The 25,384-nt window shown below is 39.7% G+C and overlaps 2 protein-coding genes across 2 annotated transcripts; one reads left to right on the top strand and one right to left on the bottom strand.

The window, feature by feature from the left end:
* Nucleotides 1–6,130: 6,130 nt before the first annotated feature.
* Nucleotides 6,131–7,538, top strand: LOC135703383 (uncharacterized). The gene is made up of 2 exons (XM_065224577.1): nucleotides 6,131–6,384; nucleotides 6,446–7,538. The coding sequence occupies exons 1-2, from the start codon at nucleotides 6,268–6,270 to the stop codon at nucleotides 7,307–7,309; spliced, it is 981 nt and encodes a 326-aa protein (XP_065080649.1). The 5' UTR covers nucleotides 6,131–6,267; the 3' UTR covers nucleotides 7,310–7,538.
* Nucleotides 7,539–10,875: 3,337 nt separating this feature from the next.
* On the bottom strand, nucleotides 10,876–25,222 carry LOC135703429 (choline transporter-like 1). The gene is made up of 5 exons (XM_065224661.1): nucleotides 24,884–25,222; nucleotides 12,766–13,837; nucleotides 12,419–12,698; nucleotides 12,191–12,353; nucleotides 10,876–12,129 (listed from the first exon to the last, which is right to left on the bottom strand). The coding sequence occupies exons 1-5, from the start codon at nucleotides 24,989–24,991 to the stop codon at nucleotides 11,689–11,691; spliced, it is 2,064 nt and encodes a 687-aa protein (XP_065080733.1). The 5' UTR covers nucleotides 24,992–25,222; the 3' UTR covers nucleotides 10,876–11,688.
* Nucleotides 25,223–25,384: the final 162 nt, after the last annotated feature.

Genomic DNA, 25,384 nt, shown 5'->3' with positions numbered 1-25,384 from the left:
CTGAAATGGTTATGGAACTTTACATGAACGTTTGTGTGATAAAGTTTTAACCTTATGTGTTATGGTTTTTTGGAAGCGGACCTTACAAATAATGGGTTGTTAAGAACCATTACCATTCCAAATTCTTGTTTTCTCCATACATTTTCGGAAAGAGAACTATATTAGAACGTTTTTACTTATGGTTTGAGAACATTAATGGTTATGGTTATGGTAGTCAGTAAGGTCCATTAATGGTTTTGTATTATCACTCAACTTTACGTGAAATATATCGTGAATTGGTAATCAGTAATTTACAGGCAACCAATTCGCGATATATTCCACATAAAGTTGATTGATGTTACAAAACCATTCATGGACCTTACTGGTTACCATAACCATTACCATTAATGTTCTCAAACCATAAGTTAAAAGGTTTTAGTATAGTTTTCTTTCCGAAAATGTATGGAGAAAACAAGAATTTTGAATGGTAATGGTTCTTAACAACCCATTATTTGTAAGGTCCACTTCTAAAAAACTATAATACTTAAGGTTAAAACTTTATCATTAAACGTTAATGTAAAGTTCCATAACCATTTCAGTTGAAGTTTAGCAGGGATTATAAACAATTTATAACCATTATCGGTAAGGTCAATTTATGGTTCGCGCTTATGCGGGTTGCTAAAGTGTGATTGTGTCAGTGAATTGTTTTCATCAGCAATATTTTCCGCTATGAAGTATTTTTTTCTGATGAAAACATTTTGCGTATACGTATACATTGAGTTTAACACTTAAAGCAAAGATGAATACTAAGATGAAACCACAAACGAAGTGACAGACGACTAACTGGCGAAGAAATCAATTAAAATAATGTGGTTCACTGTAATAGAATTTTCTTAGAAGCTTATTGTGCCATCAGCCACCAGATGGGCTAGTATTTTTGTTTTGATTTGAACATAGTTGATTTTGTGTGCAATATGATCTTTGACAGTGTGCAAAGAGTGTATCATTTTGTCATTTTTTTTATGCATTTCAGTTTAGAGTAGAGTGAAAGAGATAGGTCCTGGTGGAGTGACGTGATCGGAGAGAGCTGCAGTGTTTTTTTCTTCTTCTTATCTTTTATGAATTAATAATGATTTATAATGAATTAATGATTAAATGAAATGCAATATTGTTTTGATCGATTATCAAAAATAAGATAAACGAGCCAGATATGATCGAGAATATGCTTTTGAATGAAGGAAATTTGATGATTAAGTGTCAGACTGTTCATAACAAAATGTGAGACACTTGAAATCCAAGTGTATCACAATTGAACTTGTAGTGTTCGGGAATAATTTATATTATAAGATTCACACATGAAATGGATGTGTTTAGCAATTTGCGCAAATCGAAGTGTGGAACACATAAGGGTAACGTGTGAATTTTTTTAAGTGTAGGAACCCAAGGATACTGTAAAAGACAGTTATGGAGATATAAAGTTTTTCAGTTTTTGATGTTATACTCAGTTATTAAATAGGATTTACTTACCATTCCTGATCAGTTTTCTGTTTTAAAGATGATCCAGCCAAAGGGCTGAAAATCTATTTAATGAAGCCAAAAATAAAGTTCTATTTCATATAGAACTGACCAACTTCTTCACACCGGCTGACAAATTGATCGCTACTGGTAAAAGTAATTATTGTCAGTAAAATAAGATCCCATGAATTTCAATAACTAAACACACGAAATTATGGTGTGATTTGTTTTGATTTCACCGACAGGTGGGACATGTGATTTTTGAACATTGATCCCATGAAATGCGAATGAAATTCACATGATATCATGGTGACTGGCAATTAGCAAAATTCATATTTGAAAACACATGATTGGAACATGTGGATTTTTTTGAGTGTAGAACCAAAACATTCTAGTACATTCAAAGTGTTTTTTATGTTACTTCATACGCGAAGTTAACGATTTTCAGAGTTGGTTGGAAATGCTAACATGAAGCTTTAGTGTGATGATTTATTAGCTAGAGAATGATCTTTAGAAGAGTGTAGGTGGATAGTTCGTTAGAGTACGGCAGTATGAAAATTGAATAGAAGTTGAAAATGAGCGAAGGGCCATTAAAGCGACAGTTTTCAAGATAGACGCACATTTTTGCCTAGCCCGTACGATGTACGCGGGGACTTGAAGTATGTCTCCAAGTCCACAGTTTCATCACTACCTAAAGCCCCACGTTGCGAGAGCATTTCCAGTCGATGGTGTGTTATAATGCAGAACTGCAGAACTGCATTATAACACACCATCGACTGGAAATGCTCTCGCAACGTGGGGCTTTAGGTAGTGATGAAAACGTCGCTAGAACTATTCCACAGCCGCAGTCAGTTTATGAGCAACAAGAGGGACGCACATTTTTGCCTGTGGACTTGGAGACATACTTCAAGCACAGAGAACAGACATGGAGGCTCGAACAAAATTTCTCTAAAAACTTGTGTAAAGATTCCTATTTGACTTAAGCGCCACTAACGGCGACTTCCCCACTTAAAAACCCACTTTGACAACATGATGGCGCTGGCGTTGCACAAATTACACTAGACACTAAGTGCTAGTAGCGCCAAGTGGCAATTTTCAACAGAAAATTTATCGATACTAGCGCCAAATTGGTCGAAAGTGGAAAATTTATAGAGAAAATCAGGAGATGCTAACACCACGTAACGGCGACGTTCCCACTTATTTTACACAAGTTTCTGACCGAGCTTGAACGTCTGTTCTCTGTGCTTCAAGTCCCCGCGTACATCGTACGGGTTAGGCAAAAATGTGCGTCTATCTTGAAAAACTGTCGCATTAATGGCCCTTCGCTCATTTTCAACTTCTATTCAATTTTCATACTGCCATACTCTAACGGAACTATCCGCCTACCCTCTTCTAAAGATCATTCTCTAGCTAATAAATCATCACACTAAAGCTTCATGTTAGCATTTCCAACCAACTCTGAAAATCTTTAACTTCGCGTATGAAGCGAGGGGGGCGACACATCTAAATCTCAAGTTAAGATGCTCAACAAATCTCACACTAGCGAATCAATCTTCGAAAAATCTTCTTTCATTTGTTGCATCTACTTGCATCGAGCATCATCTTTTTGCAGGAAATCTTCAGAATCGTCATCAATCTTCTTTCTATCTACTCAGCGTGCGCGCAGCTAGCCACAGCATAGCACAATATTTTCTGCATCGTAGATAGAGTCGTCCCCCTCGGTATGAAGTAACATAAAAACACTTTGAACGATTACAAATATTTTTTACTTTTCGGTTCGTTAATCGATTAATCGATTATTTGAATGAAAATCAGCCATCACTTTTGGCGTCTTGCAGTGAAACTTTTCCAAGCTTTTGCCACCTACATTTCGAAGTGAGAACTACTAGAAGGAGGATAGTTTCCAAATTCTCCAAGTAAAACAGACGATTTTTGGGGCAAATCAGTACATAAAGAAAAACTAATAATTTCCGGTGGAAACTATTGCTTGAATCGTGTAAGAAAACGTGTTTGCAAACTAACTGTTGTTATTTCGGTATGGATCGGAGATGTTTTCATGGAAAATTATGCATCAGAAGTTTGCACCCCCAGGTAGAGGTTACCTCCTGCGCAGCTGCATTTTTCAGAAAATGGTAAATATGCGCGATTTTCACTAAGATGAAAGTGGAAATTAAGTGAACTTACTTTGGAAAGGTTGTATCATGCTGGTGGTAATAGAGAATTGGTTGTATAGGAAGCCAATATTCAATAAATGTTCATTTTGGCCTTTTTTAAGCAAACATATTGATACTCACAATTTTTGATGGAAAACGCACCGGAAGTTGATTTACTCAACACGCACCATACTATAAAATAGTGCTAGATGGTCTTCAAAGTGATAACAAGAGGACAAATCATCTTTATTTTGAGTAATTGAGCAATTTACTTGTGTTTACCATCATATTTACGATGCAGCGTTGATGGAGCCGTGAAATGAAATGAATATATCTTATGAAAGTTCACCTGGAAAAGTTAAAGATGCACATCAGTCTGATCGTAAAAACATTTTCTTCCTCAAATCGAATGTTATATTGGAAGGATTTCACGCAGGCTTGATGAAAATTATGATTTAATGCTCATTTTCTCGAATTTTATATGCAGTCTGTCTACATTATCATCATCATGCAGTGGCGACATCTGCGTTGAGCTATTGCGGCAATCTTCCAATAGATGAATGTGAAACGTCATTTCAAATTTAAGGACCGTACATAAATGATGATACAGTTTGAAAGGGACTGGGACTAATCACAAATTGCGTCCCCCGGTAACTGAAATAAACACGAGTGTTCAACGGTTGCTTAAAGTCCGAGATTTGTAACGAGCATTTCTCACTTGATTTTTACAACACAAAAACAAATACAGTTTATTACTAGAATTAAAATCTACTTTTTCTCACGTATCTATAACAAGCTTAAACTTTATTCTATCTACTGCTTCAAACAGAACTATGTTTTGTCAACTGCACAGCAAAAAAAGTTGTTGAATATTACATCGAAACTGCTGCAACCAGGTCAATCCATCGGTTTTGTAATATCACATTGTACGATGTACATCGATTTTGCGAACAAAATAACATCCATTGATGTAATATTGTATCTGCATTTTGCTATTACATCATTATTTCATACATCAGCTTGAATTACGTTGATCGATATTACATTTTTTTTGCTGTGTGTGTGGAAAGTTATTGGCAAATGAGCAGTTCGTGACCAAAACTGTGTATGCCAAGCATATGTGTCGGACACATACTTAATATGTGTACACATAAAAGCAGGCCAATGACAAGACCTTTAGCAACAGCAGCGTTTGACAGTAGGCTGCATGTCCCGGGCTCAAATCGTTTATTTTGCTGTGCTGGGCCCGCTGTCACGGTATAACATGTTGCCTACGCGCCTGCCACTGGGTTGGATAAAAGCCATGTGTAACCACACATACTATTCATTTGACTCATAAATTTTATGTGTCCTTCTTGGTGGATTCTTTTTATGTGTGGCCACATGAAAATCATGTGGAATTGCAAATGGAAATTCGTCAACAAAAATGTGTGGAATTTTATTAGTGTTGTGAGCCAATTTAAAATCGTTAGTTTCCACCGGTTGTACACACCTCGATTCCTAGATCGATTCGGTTTTTTTTTTTTGTTTTACAGTACGTTCATTATATTTATCCGGAAAATGATAACGATAGTAAGAGCAACCGATGGAAAGTAACGATTTTAAATTGGCTCACTACTTGACTAGCCTATTGGTCCCAAGCAAACGATTAACGGACTCCATTCTAGTTGAAATTCTAGTACTACACTATGTTTGTTTTGATTCGCTATGAAAGTTTGACAGATAAAATGAGGGGTTCGTGGATTTTCTTATGTTTCGAGGGGTGCATCGATTAGCTTGGGACCAAAGAGAGTACCAGAGCGGATCGTCTGATTATAGCTAAAAGTAACCGAAAAAAAAAATTATTATAATAAAACAACGAAATTACAATGATTTTTACTGTTGAATTTCATGTACATTAAAATTTATTGTTAAATTGTTGTACGGGAGAAAAAATAAATTTCGATTTTTAACGATACAATGCTCAAACAATGAAAATTAGTGTGATGAGATCAAATTTGTTCCAGAAAAATCATTTTTATTGTTAAGATGCTTAACAACCCCCCTTTTTTACTGTAAATTTCTCAAATACCATGTTTTTAATTGTTGTGAACCATGACTTTCGTTGTGATTTTATGGTAATGCACAAAAATGTCCAATATTTTGACAGTAAATATCATTGTTACAATGACAATGAAAATCATTGTATTTTTATTAGATTTTTTTTTATGGGTAAGCATTTCTTTTGAAGGATATTGTTATTCTGAATTTTTGCACATAGGCCTTTTTTCGATGTTTCGATTTGAATGATCTGAGGTTTCATTCGAACATAGAAAGAGGTTTTGGTACAGTGTACCAGATCGTACTATAATTATAGCAAATTTTTGAAGATCCTCCTTTTTTGATAAACAGGTCACCCTTCCACTGATAGCAACACCATCATCTTATGTTGTTGCTTCTGACCCTTCTGACAACCACCCGCAAAAAGCCGTTGCATTTTTATTTCAACCTCACTCGCAGTCATCGGTCAGCGCTCCGATCGCAATTAAAAATCAAATTTCTAAAGCAAATTTAAAGCGCTAAGCGAAGTTTAAACCTGTAGTCCGTTGATTATTCTAAAGATTACATTGAAGCTCAAAATATGGGTATATTTCATAGTAAAATTGCGCCTATCGACAAGTCAAATGAACAATTTAACAACTCCGTTGATCCTCGTTCGCCAACAATAAACATCAATCGTAGTCCCATCGGAGCAGAGGTAAGAAAAAAAAAACGGTAGTATTAAAAAGATGTTTCATTAATTTATCGTGCCGTAACAGACCGTTCCTGACAAGCCAATCATCACGAAAGTAAGGGACCTAACGGCTGACTTAACCGAAATTCTCGACAACGCTCAAACACCCGATCGAGTTGTTAGTGAAAAGCTACAATCGGTCCTGGATCCACGGTCGCCTAGTATATTCTTACGGACTCCGCTCGTACTGGATGTATCGAATGCTTCAAACATCAGCCTACGAGGCAGTTCGATTGAATACGAGGAAATCGATAGTGACGGTGAACTCTCCTTCAAAGATTGTTCCACGAATATTTCGATGGCGCCGGTCATGGATTCCATCGCAGGCAGTGGTAGCATTTTCAGTGATACCAGTTTGAATACTGAATTGAAGGCCGACATCGATTGCATCATTCAGAAGTTGTATGATACAGGTAGCAAGGATCCTCGATCGCCTTCGGTTGCCATTCTGCGTACGCCGATCGTTCTCGAAGAAATCCAAGAATCTACAGCAGAAGAGCAAAATGAGGATCCAATAGAAGTCGAACAACCACTTGTAACACAGCAGGAAACTAAGGACGACGTGCAGGAGGAGGAGAAAACTACGACAAACAAGCTAACGATCGTCATTCAGGATGAAAATACAAATACACCGTTGGTGGTTACACCAAAACGAGAAAAGTCAGATTTGAGTGCACGCAAAACCAGTGGTATTGTAGGACCCCGTACGCCTTTGGGATGCGTAACAAATGTGCAGCCGTTGGCCAGCGCGGGTGGTAACGATATGCGCAAAACGGCACTGTTTGGACAAATGAAGCAGGGTGCTACGGGGCTCGGCAGCAGCGCGGAGTTGATTCCTGGGAAAAAGTTACAAACGCGATCGAAAATCCCCACTTTTCGAATGAAGTGATCGATATGTAAGGCTGAGAATCGCGTTTTCAAGTACAGCGTTTGGCAATACGTGAATTTTATTAACTTTGCTTTCCACAACATCCATCGAACACTAAAATCTATTCTTGATTTTACTAGACCATTCTTCAGAGATGGCTGGTAATTTTGGAACAATATTAACTGATGCAAAACTATGGAACGCAAATAGCTAATGTAACAAGCGTTGTTGGCAAAAACGGGAATTGACTGTAATTTGTTTGTGTACGTTTGAGAATAAAATTACTGTGGATTAATAATGCTTTGGTTCTGAACTAATAGTGATTAGTTTTTTTTTTCAATTAGTGTAATCTTTGATCAGCTTGGGCTTATCATTTTCATTTCAATGTTTAAGAAATAAAGCGTTTATATAATTTTTTAAACTATATTTAGACTCATTTTTATTCTTCGAGACAAGGGGGTCTTGTGAAAATACTTCATATCAAATAATTGATGGCAACGACGAGTACCGTTTTCAATTGATCAATATATAGCGAATTCGTTTATTATTCAGTTCCAACCTGGATTGGGTCTGCTTGTTTTCTGATAAACGTCAGTTAGCTCGTTTGTTTTTAAAACCTAGCTCAGACTGAGGTTCGCACTTACAAAAAGTTCCGTTTCGCACGAATTCGCTATTAGTGGTCAAATTTTGAACCCATCACAGCATGCTTTTGGCGCTACTGTATATGGACGATCAAATGTAAAATACCTACTGTGGTAGCTACAGCATAGTTCTGTCAAAACCTCAGCGTTGGAGCCAACTAAGCTGATTTTATGACGGTTTCAGTGTTTTCAAGTTTTTTTTTATTTATTTATTTGTTTTTTTTCGAGAGTTGACCAACTGTAGTCTTAATAGGCTAGCATCTCGATTGGGCTCTCCATGCAATACACAATACTAACAGACGACTCGAGCTATGGTGCTCACTAGGTCACTGCAGCTTTTAGGCTCGTATTGTGATCAAATGTGTGTATTAGATTACGACCATAAATATGTGATAAATCATGTAAATGTAAATGGAATACAGTAATGTCCCGATTTTGTCAGCCCCTCTTTTGAAAATGTTTTCCAATGTTCTACAAAACCCATGCCCTTTTTCAGTAATCTTCTTGAACCTATTGCACCAAAGTATACTTTAAATATCCCTCTTAACGATGAATGAGAAAAATTTATATTTATGGTTATGTGAAATTATTGTAATTGTAATTGTAATTTATCAGCACACACCCTGGTCGACCACAGTAAACCAATCTGCCGTTAAGTGAGTGTGTACCTACTGAAACCTGGCCGTAGGCCTATGCTAGACCGTATAGCATAACGACCTTCTTCCACTAGCAGGCCTGTTTCTGTTTGCACAGACAGTCCCACTAGTTTCCGATACATTTATAGGGGATAGTAGGAGATTAAAAGAATGGAGAAGAGTTATAGAGGTTTTTTTGTTGTTGTTTTGCTGAAGAGAGAGAAACAGAACTAAACGAAATTACACCTGCTGAAAAAGATAAGTCTATTATTTTGGTTAGTGATCGTTTGGATTTGGGTCACCCCACGTTGTGTTTAGGTTAGTATAAATAAATAATACTATATAGTCATATAAATCACCACAGCTCATTATATTCATCGTTATCGGTTTTTGTTTCTGGATCTATAGTTGCCTCTGTGATATACTTACTTGCGGCATACTATTTTGGGAGTGTATATGAGCGTGTACCATGTACGGTAGCTCATCTCTCATCGTTATGGTGGGACATAGTAGACAAATTAGAGAGAAAACAAGGAGGTATTAGTATTAGTTATATGTAAACAAACAAAACAAAAGAAGAGAAGAGGAAAGTAGATAACTAAGAAAAGAAACGTAGGCAGATTATTAGAAAAGGCATTATCCGAGACTCAGCAATCAAATGTCACTCCCGCCGAACCCGCACAGCCGAGCTCGGTAGAAAAAACTAAGTGTGTAGATAGATTAGTAGGAAAATAAATAAAACTATTGCTGATTGCATCTGAAACTGGACTGTCCAAAAAATGCAAAAAGTGTGATAAAAGTGCACGTTCCCGTCAAACTGTCTTGATGTCTTCGGAGCACTTATTGCTTGCATCATAAGGAATAAGTGCATCGAAGACACCAAGACGATCAGACGTAAACTTACAGTTTTATCACACTTTTTAATAAGTGAAAACGCGCTTATTAGTCCAATTTGGTGTGAAACGCGCAATACTTTATGACACAAAGTACAATTAATGAGCGTTAGTTTCGTGATCATTTCAGTGTTAGAGTTATGTTAGTTTTGATCCGTAATCAGCCCTGCCGGCCCCTTCAACATTAGTTGTAGGCAGTGGTTGTTAGATCATGCGGCACTGTAACTACTACTATTTTAGAGGTATGGTTCGTCAAGTTTATACAACTCAATGTTTCAATTGAGGCAAACTATCTATCTTACAATTACAAAAGCAAACCTAAGCTTACAATTATATGCAAATGCAAAATGAAACTTGACAAATCATCGTCAATCCCCTTATTCCAGGGCAGGGCCTGACGATTTGAATCTAATTTTGATCAGTGAACGGGCACCATATGGTACATTTTCTCACCATGAACCTATCATTTCCAGCCTATCTGAACTATTTAATAAATGGAAGCCATAACATGGGTTACGCTCCCCCTAAGCGAGCCCTCCGCATCCTATCTCTGTCTTATCTCAAATACAAAATGTCAATGGTATGAATGTATCTATATATAACTTGGAAATGACGTACAATCAAATAAACCCGTAACCCACTCTCTTGGCCAGGCTTCAGAATCGTCCAGTGGGCAGTGCGCTCTACACTCAAAGTTACCTTTTTTCAAATTTACCGCAAATTTGCTATTTTACCCATTGAGTGTTGATTAATCACAATGAAACATTGTGACAGAGGTTGAGGTTACTAGTGTATTAAATAATCTAGGTCCTATTTAGGATTATATCTGAAAAATCCAAATCTGGCCAACGCCCACCCTAAACCTAAACCTGTTCTAATCCACCTGAAATGACTAACGAATAGAAGACTTTGACTACCCAGCCATGAAATAGTCTCATTCCGTGCCTTATGGCAACTTGATGATTCTATTGCGCTCATCTTTTGGCACCACCCAGGGGAGACTTGGTCCTGTACCCAATGCTTAACTTATCTCCATTCCACTCAGCTACTCGCAATTTCTTGTGATATAGTGGGCGGAATATTATTATATGAGACAATTCAATGCAGACGTCTTTCCAAATTTGGCAGATCGACAAGTAATCGGTGAGTTACCACGAAAGTTGCTATTCAACAACTCGACAACGTCCCATCGTCAACGCCTGCTATGAGAAATTCCCATTGCAGACGTCAACGAAATGACGTCATCGAGCTATCAATCAACTACACTCGTTATTGCCTGGTACCTTATAGCACGATGCTAGGAGGCGAACCGGAAGAATCGATGAGCTACCTCTCCCCCCTGATCAAATAGGCGCGGTCACCAAGGTAGACAAACAGAAAATTTATGGGTTTTCTTTGAAATTGATTCACTGCATACATTTTTTGTGGCATTACAATTTTATTCGATTTCCAATTCTTGCATTCGCATATAATACGTAAATATTAAAACTTAGCATTTCATCTCTCTAAACTGTTTTCTTATAATCTGAACTGACCTCACAAACATTAATACATTGGAATAAAATCTGTAAAAATAAACTCTTCTAACAATATGCATCTTCAAATGGGATCAACTACAAAATGGAAGGCTATAATTTATGCGTTGAGTTTCTATTCTGTTGATTATCAGTGAAAGTTGAATTATTTTTGACTGATCCAAAACGGGACAGTTGAGATGAAATTTCGATTTGATTAGCTTTATGTGTTTAACATAATAAATATTATATAAATATAAATAGAGCATTCGTTAATGAAGAACGTGTGCGCGTGTAAAAGAGTTTGAGCCAATCTCCGAATGTGGGATGTGATTTAGTGTAGTATGTTCGCGTACAATGATTCAAAATTCAATGCACCTAACATATGAACGTCTTTTACAGCACTTTGGATGGATTAATTTTCAACCGAGAAAATACGTTTTTGTTTTTACCTTAATAGCTAGCTTACTTTCCGTACAGTGTCAACAATTAGCTTAAAACCGCTTACGTAATTGTTGTTTTAAGCACACTCAGGCAACATTTAATTATTTAGTCTTTTTACCTTACTCGGAGGAGAGACTCGCATTTTTATGTTTGTAAGTGTAAACGTGAAAATTTTAACATTTGTTGTGCCGTCATTGTTCCTTTTTGTGCTTCCGAATTAATGTTGAGGTAAGCCTTAATATCATCCACTTAAGGCAGTGGCGGCACTGTCCTTTAAGCTATGTCGTCGATTTCAGTCATTTGCAAGCTTTGTACGGAGAACGGTTGCTTGGTGATGGGCGTCAGCTCCACCACTTGCATCGGTGCTTCGACGGCATCCGTTTCCGGTTCTTCTCCAAGCAAATGAGCCAGATTGCTCTGCTTCCAGCGACCGGAGTTACCGTTGATGGTACGATCCTCGCATACGCACAGGAACAGCGTATCTACTACCATTTCATACAGCGAAAGCACGATGTGAGCGACGAAGAACGAAAAGAGTGTTATGATGATAACAGGAGCCATGTAGAAGTGAACATTCGGATCATCGCGTAGCATCAAAATGCTAATCAATCCACAGAGGGCTGCCACGGCCAGTTTTCCCAAGAACAGCACCAAGTCACCGATTCCATTGATGGTAGCCACTTGCAGAGCATTCGTTACCAGCGCGTTCCAAGCCTAGGGGGAAGAACGAAAGTTGAAACCTTGACTCAAAACTGCGCCATTAAAAAAAACTTACAATTTTCGCCGCTGGGCAGAAGTTGACACTCTCAATCGCAATGACCGTGTAAGCGTTATGATTCAAATAGCGAATGAATTTCTCCAGCAACCAGAAACTGCAGATGCAACACTTCAAGCAGCAACTGGCACATTCCGAACCTTCCTGTTGGTGGCGTTTCAATCTGCGAATAGGCAAAGTTAAAGCGACCATATACAGATTTCCAATCCCCTGAAAAATTCCACTTACTTTGTGTACAGATAGGTCAAAATCAGTCGCGGTATCTTGAACAGTGTGATGATGAACGATCCCTTCGCCACCGAACCGAGATGGTACTTGACCAGCTTGGCGATGGCATTCAGCACCGGAGTGTCGGTGGGTTTGCGGAAATACCAATAGGCAACGGCACCGGAGATGACCATCTGTTGGCAGGCAAAGATGAATTCCGACGTCCACACAAGGCCGATGATGTACAGCCACAACATATGCCGAAGGAAGTCAGCTTCCGGGTATTCAACCAGATCGAATGCTACAATAAAGATAACACTGATAAGATATAAACAATCTTTGGAACGCGTTTTCCCAACCCAACTCACATTTGTACGTGTTGTTGTTGACGGACATATCGGGCTTGATGGAAGCTTCAGTCTTGTTCGGGTTCTCCTTGAGTTGAGTAAATGGTAAAAGAGGTCTCACGTTCGGATAGTTGGCAGTGGCTAAACACACGATCACCACCATCCAGAACACTAGAAAAACGGCCAGAGCAATAAACGCCAACAGCGGAGGTCCAGCTAATCCGGGAAGTTGAATCATACACTTGCCAGCTTCCTCGAACAGAGCAGCTAATCCGTTCAGCTTCTCACGCAGATAGTAGATAATGACCAGCAGAATAATCATGATAAAAGTGGCCAGAATAGCCAGCACATAGATAGTCGTTTCGTTGCGTACCAATTCCTCCAAGTAGGACAGTTTCGGATCCATATCGATTGAGTGCTTTGCTTTGTAGTAACTCCACCACAAAACTCCGGTGATTCCAATGCTGGCTACAGCGACGAAAATGCAAATCAACCACGAAATTATGGCTGTCAGCACGTGCAGCATCGTTATCAGTATTATCGAGAAAATCAAGCTGAGTGCACAAAGAAGCAGAACCGTGGGCCACGTTTTGTAGAGGTCACTGAAAACCTGTTGGGCAGCTCCAAAGGAGTTAACCAGTGCGTACATGTCTTTCACCTGCGAGAGCGGAGCATTTTTACCCGACGGAATACATCGATGCAGCACAGGGGTGGATTCATACACCGGGATGGTGGGACATGGCCCGGCAAATGCAAAATACTTCGGTCCATTTGCTTCCGGTTTCGTCAGAAGGCTCATGTTAAAATCATATCGACAGTACTTTGTATTACGATCCTCGTAGTACCGGTACAGTTCCATCGCATTGCCGATCTCCTTCTTGGGACATTCCTTAACGCATAGCTTCAGAGTCTGCCGTAGTTCCTTGATGTCTAGGAAGAACACGTACGGTCTGTCCAGGGTATTCATTCCTGACAGGGGGAAGTGGGAGAATTTTTCATTGCTTTCCGCACCGCATGTGTTGCCGAACGAGTCATAGCCATTGATGATACGCAACGGGTTGCCGTACACGAACGAAAAGACCGCGACGACTAGCTGTAGGAATCGAGAAACAGGGAAGGCGTTAATTAAAACAATTCTAGTGAATGGAAAGAGGAAACGAATTAGCACAGAAATAATTCGCTTTAGTACATATGACATAGTATAAGTCAGTAGTGAATCATTTTTTATTTATGGAGATTGTTCTGCACGATTGTTTCATAGAAAGCTTTAAAAAAAATCAACAGATTTGCCAAATCCACTACTGGTTGTTTTTCTCACGCATTTTTGTGAATCACGTCGCTTTTACGTGAAAACTGAGATGGACGAAAGCTATGTAGGTATGTTTTCATACAAGAACCTGCTCTAGGTAAATAACGAATGTTTCAAATCTGGTAACTTTACACATAATTTTTGTTTCCAGCACGCTCGGTAATTACCGTGGAAAGTGGACATGTTTAATGGTGTTCGTATTTCATAGCAATGTTTACCTTTTTACACGAAACAGCTGTTTTATGTGACCACACATCAATCAATGTCCTTTATATAAGGTCCGGGCCAACAGGCTTAATAGTATTAGTGAAATATGCAATTGTTTAGTGGTGTTCGTATTTCAATGCAATGTTTATCTTTTTACACGAAACAGCTGTTTGCAGTGACGTAAATATCACTGTTCACAGTATGGAATGTTATGGTAGAGTGACGTCGTCACATGAGTGCTCAGCAATGTTTACAATATTTTTGCTTCTAACACCAGCAAGCTGCCTGTTGGCCCAAACCTTATATAAACGTCATTGCACATCAATGACGTTTATATACACACAGAATTTAGATTACCGAAGCCGGTAAAATTTTGCTGGGTTTTTAAACAGCTGAGTTTTCAGTAATCAACCCAGTAGTTTTTACTTTTACTGAAAACTCCGTAAATCACAGAATCTCTGAACTGCCAAAAAATTATTTAAGTCAGTAAAGAAATTGCTGTTCAATCAGTAATATATTTGTTATTTTCACAAAGGTTTTCTGTTACCAAACAGAGATTTCCGAAGTCAAGCGTGCGAGGTGAAACGGACGAGAATGACACAAGCAAGTTGACTTACTGGTGTGATCAGCAATCGAGCGGATTCGTCTGCATATGATAACCGAGGAGCTTCGATGACCAGACGCACGTCGTTGAAGTACAGTATACAAATCAACGGTCCCAAGTGACTTCCCTGAGGTATACCTGATGTGGCGAAGAAGGTAGCTGATCTGCAATTTCCTATAGTAAGCTTTAGTTGGCGACCGTTAAGATATGATCGAAACCAACTCAGAAGATTACCGCATACACCGAGCCTGCCGAGTTTAGCAATCGCAATAGCATGGTTGAACTTGCCGAATGCAAGGGGTAGGTGACTGTCAAATACGAACAATCGCCGCCTACCTCGCATAACTAGTTCCAAAGGACAACAAGCCATAAGCAACGACGGTTTATTGATCTTTGGAACCAAATTCACAAATGGAAAATCAGTGAGCGTACACAGGTGAGGTTCAGTGAATTTGTCGTCTCTCTCGCACTTCTGCTGTTTAAATGAATGACGGAGTTAGACGTCACACTCGTATAACAATTCAACAAACGGGAGAACGAAAGAGACGGCAAATTCACTGCGCGTTACCTATTTACATATCCTGGATGGATGATCAGTAGGCAGATTTCACAGCATCATGCTTGGCATGCACAGTTGTACACACCAACTGCTCATTTTTTAATAATTTTTCACTCAGTTGTTGAAATTTGCACCAATGCGTTGCTAAAGCTATTTTAGCAACCTCCACCATAACGCAGTAACCGCACTGGGGGTTGCTATCCAAGTGCGGGAAATAACAATCTGCCTCTCGGTGAACAGCGGGTTGACAAATATAGCAGCGCGATAGCAATAACCGACCCAAGCGTTGCTATCTATGAAATGTTTGTTTTGCTTTTTCATTTGAACATTGTGATATTTGAATGAATTTGGATCTGGGACAAAAATGTGGACCCAAGGGACAGCAAAGCATTCCGCCGGAAGACCCGGAACATCCGTAAATGTGGAAAATTAGTAAAAAAGGATCTAGATTTTTAAATCAACTTGTTGTTATGCTGCAGGAATGAATTTGTATTTGAAACCAGTATGTGCACTCTGGTGAGATCAGCTATGGCAGATTATGCACGAGTACGGATTTCCGGATAAACTGACGCGATTGGTCAAGGCGACGATGGATCGAGTGACGTGCGTTGTTCGAGTATCGGGGACACTCTCGAGTCCCTTTGAATCTCGAAGGGGGTTACGGCAGGGTGATGGACTTTCGTGTCTGCTGTTCAACATCGCGTTAGAAGGTGTGATCAGAAGAGCTGGGATAGACACGAGTGGCACGATATTCAGGAAGTCCATCCAGCTCCTTGGTTTCGCCGATGACATTGACATTATGGCACGGAACTTTGAGATGATGGCGGAAACGTACATCAGACTGAAGGCTGAAGCTAGACGGATTGGACTTGCCATCAACGCATCAAAGACAAAATATATGAAAGCAAGAGGTTCTAGGGAAGACAATGTTAGCCTCCCACCCCGAGTTCAGATTGACGGTGACGAAATCGAGGTGGTCGATGAGTTCGTGTATTTGGGCTCACTGGTGACCGCCGAAAATGATACCAGCAGAGAAATTCAAAGACGCATTATGGCAGGGAATCGTGCCTACTTTGGACTCCGGAGGACGCTCCGGTCGAATAAAATTCGCCGCCGCACGAAGTTGACTGTCTACAAGACGCTGATTAGACCGGTGGTCCTTTACGGCCACGAGACCTGGACTATGCTCGTGGAGGACCAACGCGCCCTTGGTGTTTTCGAACGGAAGGTGTTGCGTACCATCTACGGTGGAGTGCAGATGGATGACGGAACGTGGAGGAGGCGAATGAACCACGAATTGCACCAGCTGCTGGGAGAACCATCCATCGTCCACATTGCAAAAATTGGGCGACTACGGTGGGCTGGGCACGTCGTAAGAATGCCGCACGACGACCCAGTGAAAATGGTTCTAGAAAGCGACCCAACAGGAACAAGAAGAAGAGGCGCGCAGCGGGCAAGGTGGTTCGACCAAGTAGAAGGTGACCTGCGGACCCTTCGCAGACTACGAGGCTGGCGAACTGTGGCCATGGATCGAGTAGAGTGGAGACGACTTCTTCGGACAGCAGAGGACAACAAGGCCTTAGCCTGATTGGTAAGGTAAGTATGTGCACTCTGGTGGCCATGGAACGGTCCTTCGAAGGATCCGGAACATCCGTAAAGGTGGCCAATTTGTAGAAAGATCCTAGAGCTCCGTATTTTTTAAATAACTTATGTTGATGCTACATTAATCAATTTGGATCTGGGACCAGCATGCGCACCCTGCTGGCCACGAACTGATCTCTAATCATCTACGAAGTTCCGAGAACTTCCCAAAATATAATAAAACTTCCAAAAAATCTATATACTTCTCTGAAGGTCTTTAGACGTTCAACGTTGAACATCATGTGATCGTTGCTGAAGTTCCTGCATTTTTTTTTTGCAGTTCTGCACCATGAAATTTCCTTAAAATGATCTCACATTTCCTGATGCTCACGTAACATCTCTTATGTTTCTGAAATTTAAATAAAGATCTTGGTACTTTGATGAAATTTCGGATATTTCCTGAGTTTCTTGGATCTTCTTAAACATTCTTCAATTTCATTGAAATTAGTTGAACTGCTCTTAGTTTCTCTGATCATTCCTTCTGCTCTCGAAGCCATCCTGAAGTACTCTCAATTCTATTGAAGTTTTTGGTACTACCATAGAGGTAACTCTATGACCAGAAGGTCCCGAAGAAACGTGCTCAACTTTTTGGCTCAGATCTGGTACTAGATCTGACAAGCTAGCAATATGTCTCTTCAAAAATACAGATGGAACTCCATCAAGTCCAGGATTGAAGCATGACTTGAGCAGAGTCGTGGCCTTATAAATCATCTCAGCATTAACATCGATTGCACCCAGCGTTTGATCATTTACTGGAACGTTCCTGTCAGCCAGGGTAATATGGTCGTCAGTTAGTATCTCATTAGTGAATACACTCACAAACTTGTCGGAAAAAAGGCTCGTTCAAGTATTCCGAGTGCAGCTTAAGTTTGCGCTGGATGTCTCGTTGGAAACTTGAAAAGCATTTACGACTGACTCGCTGGTACATGTGATTCAGTCTCACATAATGTAGTTTCAGAGAAAGCGTGTGATACTTCGTAAATCTTCTCAATGCTGCTCTCTTGATTGACTTCAACCAACGTAGCTCTCTCGTCTGCCGGGAAGGGTGAGACATTTTGAGGTGAGTTCTTTACGGAACGTGTCTATCAATGACATATGCCAAGAAACGTGAAAGGTTTGCGCTGCTGCCTCAACGTCATCAGGATCAAGGATGTTCTCCCATACCATGCTAGACAATACATCTATAATGCTACCATAGAGGTAACTCTAAGACCAGAAGGTCCCGAAGAAACGTGCTCAACTTTTTGGCTCAGCTCTGGTACTATCTTCGGTCCCAAGCTAATCGATGCTACCCTCGAAACCAGAGTTAATGTACACGTGCATCCATCCCGCGTGATAGAGACACGCTTTCTATAAGATCGTAGGTGCCTGGTACATTTCGAGACGTATTATTTCGCGTTTCTTTTTTGTTCCTACGTGCCTCATTCGTGTCACGGAGTGCAGTTTCGAACGCCTTTGGATACGGTTGTTTGTTCTCTGTTTTGTGCGTGCGTTAGCGTTCATAGTTTTCGGCTGCATTTGCCGGATTAGCGCTGGCGCTCTGCCTCCCGGACGTTTATTCGTGTGTGATTGGTAGTTTTCTCGCTTTCCGGGAAGTTTTAGAATAGAGAAAGAAAACGTGATTCAACATGTTTGCAAGCATCACAAGAGAGGTCGCAATCTGCGTTATTTGATTTTCTCCCGGACCAGAAATTAGTGGCATCACGAGTGATAATTCTTAATTTCAGTTTATTTACGCGCTGCAAGGTGCGTGAAAGAGTTTGGCACAATCGGTGTTGATGTTGGCTCGCTGCTTGCAATTTTTTTTGTATTTTCAAAAGTAATTGATCGAAAGTGTACCAAAAGTGCTTCTGAACGTGTTTCGCAGTTGGGAGTGGTGAAATTCGTAAATTCGCGGTTTATGTTCAGTGAAAATTCCGTATCACAAAATTGCTCACCGAGTTCCCGTTTTTTTTTTGCCGTTCAACGACGACGGGCATGCGAGAGAAAAATAAGCATCGGAAATGTGCTCCCGGATGTATTGATTTGGTGAGTACGTTCCAGTTGAAGATTGTTCTTATACCTATCTCGATTGCATTTTCGAGGGGACGTCCGAAGAGCTTTGAGATTTAGGCGTTGTTGCTTTTGCGGGCAGACGAGTTGGTCGCCGGTAAGGGCCAGTAAGTGCTGCCAGCAGATGAATCAAGAGGTATTCCAAACAAAATTGGTAAGAAATGTCCATTCAAATCGATTTAATACAGTTGAACAAATTTCAAAACTATATACGTGCCAGATTTGGAAATAATATTTTTTAAATCTGGAAGTGTGTTTATGATACCATTATCCATTTGATAAAGGTAGAGTGAACATGCGGGGCTTATTGTAAGTAAAAGTGACCTAGGAGTGGTCGTGAATTACCAGGCATTCTGAAATGGGTCACTGGAGTTGCAATAGAGCTAACACCTTCTAACTCCCGGACTAAACCTGCTTTAATTGGTAATAAAAAGCAGTTTTCTTCAAGGTTGTAAAGACTCATTTCAGCTAAAATAATGTTTTTCGGAATAATAAAACCAAAAGATGGTGTGATGGCATGTTTTACTTGTAACTTACAAGAAGAGGTTACAAAGTATGCGTTGGAAACATAAAACCTGTAAATTTTGCTTTCTATGAGTCACAATCAGCGATTTGCTGATCGCTGAGTGAGTGAGTGAGTGAGTTTGTGAAAAATCGCTGATTGTGACTCTCATGAAGTGAAATAAACAGGTTTAATATGTCAAACACATTCTTTGCAACCTCTTCTTGTATCCTACCAATTCAAAATTTGATCATGGCATCTAATTATTTCATAATTTAGAAAACATTGTTTTAGCTGAAATGAGTCTTTGCAACCTTGGTTTTCTTCCACACACACACACACACACACACACACACACACACACACACACACATACACACACACACACTCACACACACACACACACACACACACACACACACACACACACACACACACACACACACACACACACACACACACACACACACACACACACACACACACACACACACACACACACACACACACACACACACACACACACACACACACACACACACACACACACACACACACACACACACACACACACACACACACACACACACACGTTCCTCATTCGTGTCACATGTGCTGTGTCTCATGAGCTTAGCTCGGCGAGCTCCAGGGAGATCGGTAGCGTACCTACGTCCTGCGTGCATGCTGGTTGGTGATAAAAAAAACAGCAGAGAACTGTTGTAGTCCTGTCACATTCTCGTGTTGCTGGTATAACTGATTGATTTCAATCAGTTGGTATTCAGTTTTTGAGGGTTGAGAAATTGTGGTTTTATATAAGTATTTCAAGCGGAAGATGAGTTAAGCGATTATGAGGTTATTTGTTACCGATCCATGCGCATGGAATTTTCATGGTTCAAAATATTGATCTAGCTCCACCAAGTTCAAACGATTTCAAATCAGCTCCTGATCATTCTCACAAAATTTTTTCTCATTAGGATGCGAACTCATACTGCACTTGGCCCTTTGAAGTTTATGTGGGAATTGAAAAATTGAACGTTAGGATAATTAGTTATTAATTGATTAGGAATATGATGTTCTTCTGACATGGTTCATTTACTACTCAGCAGACAACATTGGAATAATAGGACAAAAAATCGAGGCTATTATGTCATAAGGGCAAGATGCAGTGTTGCCCTGAAAACAGCCGATTAATCCTACCAGCAAGTTATCAACTTGGAAATTAATTAATAACAAATTTTCTTGACATTCCATTCTTGACATGAATCCAACATAGTAGGCTCAATATCTTTCAAAGCTTTGCGGAGCCGAAGGACTAAACAAATATTACAATGGAGATCTAAATCGATTTCCTATATTTTGTGTGTGCTTGCAACGCATCGAATCTCGACAGATCCGCAAACCCTTTCTGCCGAGGATGCTGATGTTCGTTTTTGCATGCTTTATCGGTCTCCTAAGGGCACGTCCATTATCACCACCTCTTCATGCAGTACCTCTACGACTTCCTCTGTTGATTTGCTGGTGCTGTCTGACAATGCATTTACAGCCACTACACCAGGGTACGAACTGCTATCCGAGTTGCAAGGAATTTTGTAGTTCTTCAAGAAACATCGTGGTACTTCAAGGAACTTTTTAAAAGTTCAGGAAACTTTCTTGAAGAGCAGACTTTTCTTTAAAGTTCAGCTAACTTTGTAGAAGCTCACCGAACTTCAGTGAACTTCGTAGAGTTTCATCGAACTGCTTCGGTAACTCTTCCTCTACGTACTTGAAAAAGTTATAAGACAACGACACTTCATACTCGGCTCTGTAAAGTTTATTCGATTGAGCTTGTACAAATAAATGAATTATAAAAAAAAAAACGACACTTCATACACCTCGTAGCTCGTAATTGACAGTATGGGCTGAATGAGGCTATTCATACTGTCACTAATGTGATTAGTAACACTTCTGCTTTGTTTGACTCTAATGTTCCGTTAACTGTTTTCACTAGAACACTGTCCTGATTTTGAATGTTTCTTTGGTATTATCATTATATTTTGTTTTATGCATTAAGACCAACATATGTCAGATGAATCATGAGCTAAATTTAGTGAAATTATTTGAAGTTCTGAGATTATGGAAAAGTTCAGAAAACTTCGTAGAACTGGGAACTGTGTACAAGTTTAGGTATCTTCGTAGAAGTTTATTGTTTAATGGCAGGGAACCTCTTTATTATTCAGGGACCTTGTTTATAACTTCAGAGCTTTGATGAAACCTCATGGACTTGACATAGTTCAGAGAATTCCGCACAAATTCAGGAAATTTCGTGCGTCGAACTTTGCGGAAAGTCAACGAGAAACGTAGACGTGAAGCAAGCTTTGATGAAGTTTTGTGGACTGCGTTATAACTCGAGGAACTGTGTATAACTTCATAAAAGTACATAGCATTTTGAAAAAGTTCAAGGAATTTTGTAAAGATAGAAGACTTCAGGGATCTTCGTTTCAGTTTAAGGAACTTCATAGAAGTTTGTCAGAGATCTTAAAAATCTCAATGAACTTCCTGAAGATGAAGATTTCAAGGTACTTTGAAATTTGAGTAAATTTTCTAAAACTTAAGGAAATTTTGTGCATGTTCAGGAAACGTTGCATAAGTAACAGGATATTTTTTTCATATATGCTCCCTAGACAGCCAGGAAGTTTTAAAAGATCAGCATTTGCTGATGTTCTTCTGATCTGAATTAGCGAGTTGCTAAAAAAAAGGATGATTTAAGAATGTGCTTAAGTTTTTGAATATCATAATTTTTCAAATGGATAGATCAACTTTCAACACGGTATTTTCCAAATTTAAACCATACACTCTGGCAACATGGTGATTTGATTGGTTAATCTGTTGCAGGTTGCAGTAATGGCTGTACCACTTTCTGGTTTGTTGTAGCGATATGGTGGTGCTTGGTGGTCGCTTTGTGGAATTGGTGCCGATACTCAGGCGCTTCCTTCTGACACTGTTGGTATACAAAGGCAAGGTCGCCCATTATCTAACCGAAAAGGTTATTTCTTCTTAGCGATTACGGACATCTACGCGAAAACGATGTCATCGAAACCCGCAGAGCAATGGTCAGCAGAAGCCACCTAGAACGTACCGTGCCAACCAGAAAGCAATTTGAAGGAACAGAACAGAAGGTCGGTAGACTTGGTGATATTAATAATTGGAATGGTAAATATATCACTGCACTGGTCTACACGTTCATCTGAGTTAAAGTCAACGATGCCCGCTCATGTCACTATTTTGCTGCAGCTATTTAGCATAGACCGCGCCATGACCCAGTGGGTCACCACTTCTGTTATAGAATTTTTCTGAATGCTCGATCACATGAGGCACATTAAAAAAAATTTGAACATTTTTAAAGTAATGGTAACAAAGTACAAGTGAAAGCGTAAAGGTAATACGCAAAGAAAAAAATGTTCTGTAAAAAATTCTTCCACCCATTGAATTATAATAACATTGCTGCATTCGTAGCATTCCGATATAATCTATTCAAAATACGTAACATCCCATCTAACAATGTATACCAGTTGTGTTTCCGATTAATTGTTAAATTACGTTGAAAATGTGTGAACGTCTTGCAACGGTCAAATCCCCGTACTAAACAATACCGAGACACTTTTTGTAGAATTTTTGTTCATTCTATATTTTGAAAATAACGTGTCAAAAGATGTTAGTCATGCAAGTACAGTTAAGTGTTGAACCGGTAAAAATAAACAAAGAATATTCTAATTGATCGGCAAATTAATGGCTTTTGCTATTAGAGGATTTCAAGAATTTAAGCACTGCAAATATATGCTACCTTTCCTCTAAAATAGGAATGGTTTGTGCAAACGCAAATGAAATGTCGGTCAAAGCAACCGAACCTTCCAGAACTTCGAGCTCTGCAGTTCTAGCATTAATCGTAGCACATGAGATGAGGCACATGAGATCAGCGCGAGCCTCGCGCACGCCAGGATTTTTGGGTGTCGCATTTGTTTCTCGCTCGCATCTTATTCTCGCGTGTCTCTTTCTTGCTCGTCACATGTTGTTTTCGTTGCGACGGGAGACGGTTTGTTGAGAGTCTCGGCAGCACATTTTTGCACACACGAGGAAAATGTAACTCTGCTCGAAACATAAGAAAATCCACGAAATTTTTAAGGCACGGATTTCGTTTTCCAACTCTTGCAAATCCAAATCATAGAAACCTGAAAACGTGTCCAGTACCATATTGATTCCTGTCAAATTGGAAAAGTTTCTAGGATTCAACATTGCAGCAGCCTTATGGATCGGATCATTGAAATCGAACCGCTTTCGCATCTGCTTAACCAACTCCACGAAGAAACTGCGACAGATGTCCCTGAAAATGTGTTGCTTTTCTCCGTCCATTGATTTTATTGCTTCTTCAGCTGCTAACCCGATATAAACATCCTTTCCACTTTTCAGATGTTTTTCAAAATTAACAGCATTTGCCCTGGATATTAATTGTACGTAAGTTTCATCGCAGACATTAGTAAGAATCGTCAGATAAAAGTCATGCAGCATCGTGAATTCGGGCTTTTCAGACTGGAACAAGCGATTCAGTCTATTAATCGGGGGTAACATATACTCCAAATAAGCAACAGATTCTCTGAGTCAATTAAATTCATTCGTTGAGTGCATCTAAAGTGGCTTCATGTAATGATATTATTAATAATATTAAGCACCGCTTGCAAAAATCCGAGGTTCAATATTATAATTTCAACCATCTAAAAAATCTGTACTTTGTCACAATAATCTGTATTTCTAAATGGTCCCCAACAAATCCATCACAGTCACACGATTGGAATTTAATTCTCTTGCGAATCATTCGTGATCCCATGCATTCAACCAGGCAAATCTAAACACAACGTATCAACAAGTTTGTGTATGTAGCTACACTGATGCGTAACAGCAAAGAGAGCAGAATCCACTTGGTTCGGGGTGTGAGTTTTTCCCGCTGTGTATGATACATTTTCCACATTTTCCTCTACAAGGGCATTTCGGAATGACTTTGTTAAGAAAAGCGCTGATAAAACGCGCAGCAGGGGACATTTTCTACAATCGTTCGGACACTGCCTCGACCCAGATCTCCCTAGTGTAAATCGATTTCATTAGCGAATTTCTATAGGAATCATCTTTCCACAAGGTGTGGTTCCGAAAAGTGGTGCGAGGTGCTAATTATTCCCTGCTTTATGATTCCTTTTACGATCGGTTATGTGAATATAGGTATACAGGCATACTACTCACCAACGCAATCCAAAACAGAACGTAGACAATAAGCCAGAAGATATCGGTACACCCGCGTACGGCCGTCGGCTGATGCTGGTCGGAAGGTTTACTCTCAAAGCAACCCATCACTGATTGGCACTTTCACTTCCAAACTCTCGTGCCTTTTTTGATTAGTTTAAATTCACTTAACGGCACGAAAAAACACTAGAACTTCCTCAATTTTCAAAAATGAATGCCATCGAGATGACGCGATCGCTTCCGCTGGCGGTGGTGATGATGGCGTTGCCTTTGCTTTTCAACTTCTTTTCGCTTCTCGATACTGTCGTCGTCGTCGTCGGTTGATTGAGATTGAGGAGTGGAGTGGAGTGCTTTCTGCTTGTGTGATGTTTATTGTTTTGATGGCGTCGGCTTTTCTGGCTCTCCCTCGATTTGATTCTCTCTCACTCAGCCGAGTGTTTTCAAAAGGGTCTATACTGAAACCATTTTTACGAGCTTGTTGGGAGATGTGAGCCGAGCCTT

Source organism: Ochlerotatus camptorhynchus, unplaced genomic scaffold (genome assembly GCF_037179485.1).
Source record: "Ochlerotatus camptorhynchus isolate MF236.1 unplaced genomic scaffold, CSIRO-AGI_Acam_v1.1 ptg000213l, whole genome shotgun sequence".
NCBI lineage: Eukaryota > Metazoa > Arthropoda > Insecta > Diptera > Culicidae > Ochlerotatus > Ochlerotatus camptorhynchus.
Note: the sequence above shows the minus strand (reverse complement) of the source record. Positions and strands in the feature narration are given on the sequence as shown.

Excerpts from the sequence above, each read along its gene's own strand:
- LOC135703383 (XM_065224577.1), top strand. The coding sequence starts at position 6,268 with ATGGGTATATTTCATAGTAAAATTGCGCCTATCGACAAGTCAAATGAA. Across the intron at positions 6,385-6,445 it reads GTAGTCCCATCGGAGCAGAG|ACCGTTCCTGACAAGCCAAT; the intron begins GTAAGAAAAAAA and ends GTGCCGTAACAG.
- LOC135703429 (XM_065224661.1), bottom strand. The coding sequence starts at position 24,991 with ATGGGTTGCTTTGAGAGTAAACCTTCCGACCAGCATCAGCCGACGGCC. Across the intron at positions 12,354-12,418 it reads TTGACCTATCTGTACACAAA|ATTGAAACGCCACCAACAGG; the intron begins GTAAGTGGAATT and ends GCCTATTCGCAG. Across the intron at positions 12,130-12,190 it reads TCTGCCCAGCGGCGAAAATT|GCTTGGAACGCGCTGGTAAC; the intron begins GTAAGTTTTTTT and ends TCTTCCCCCTAG.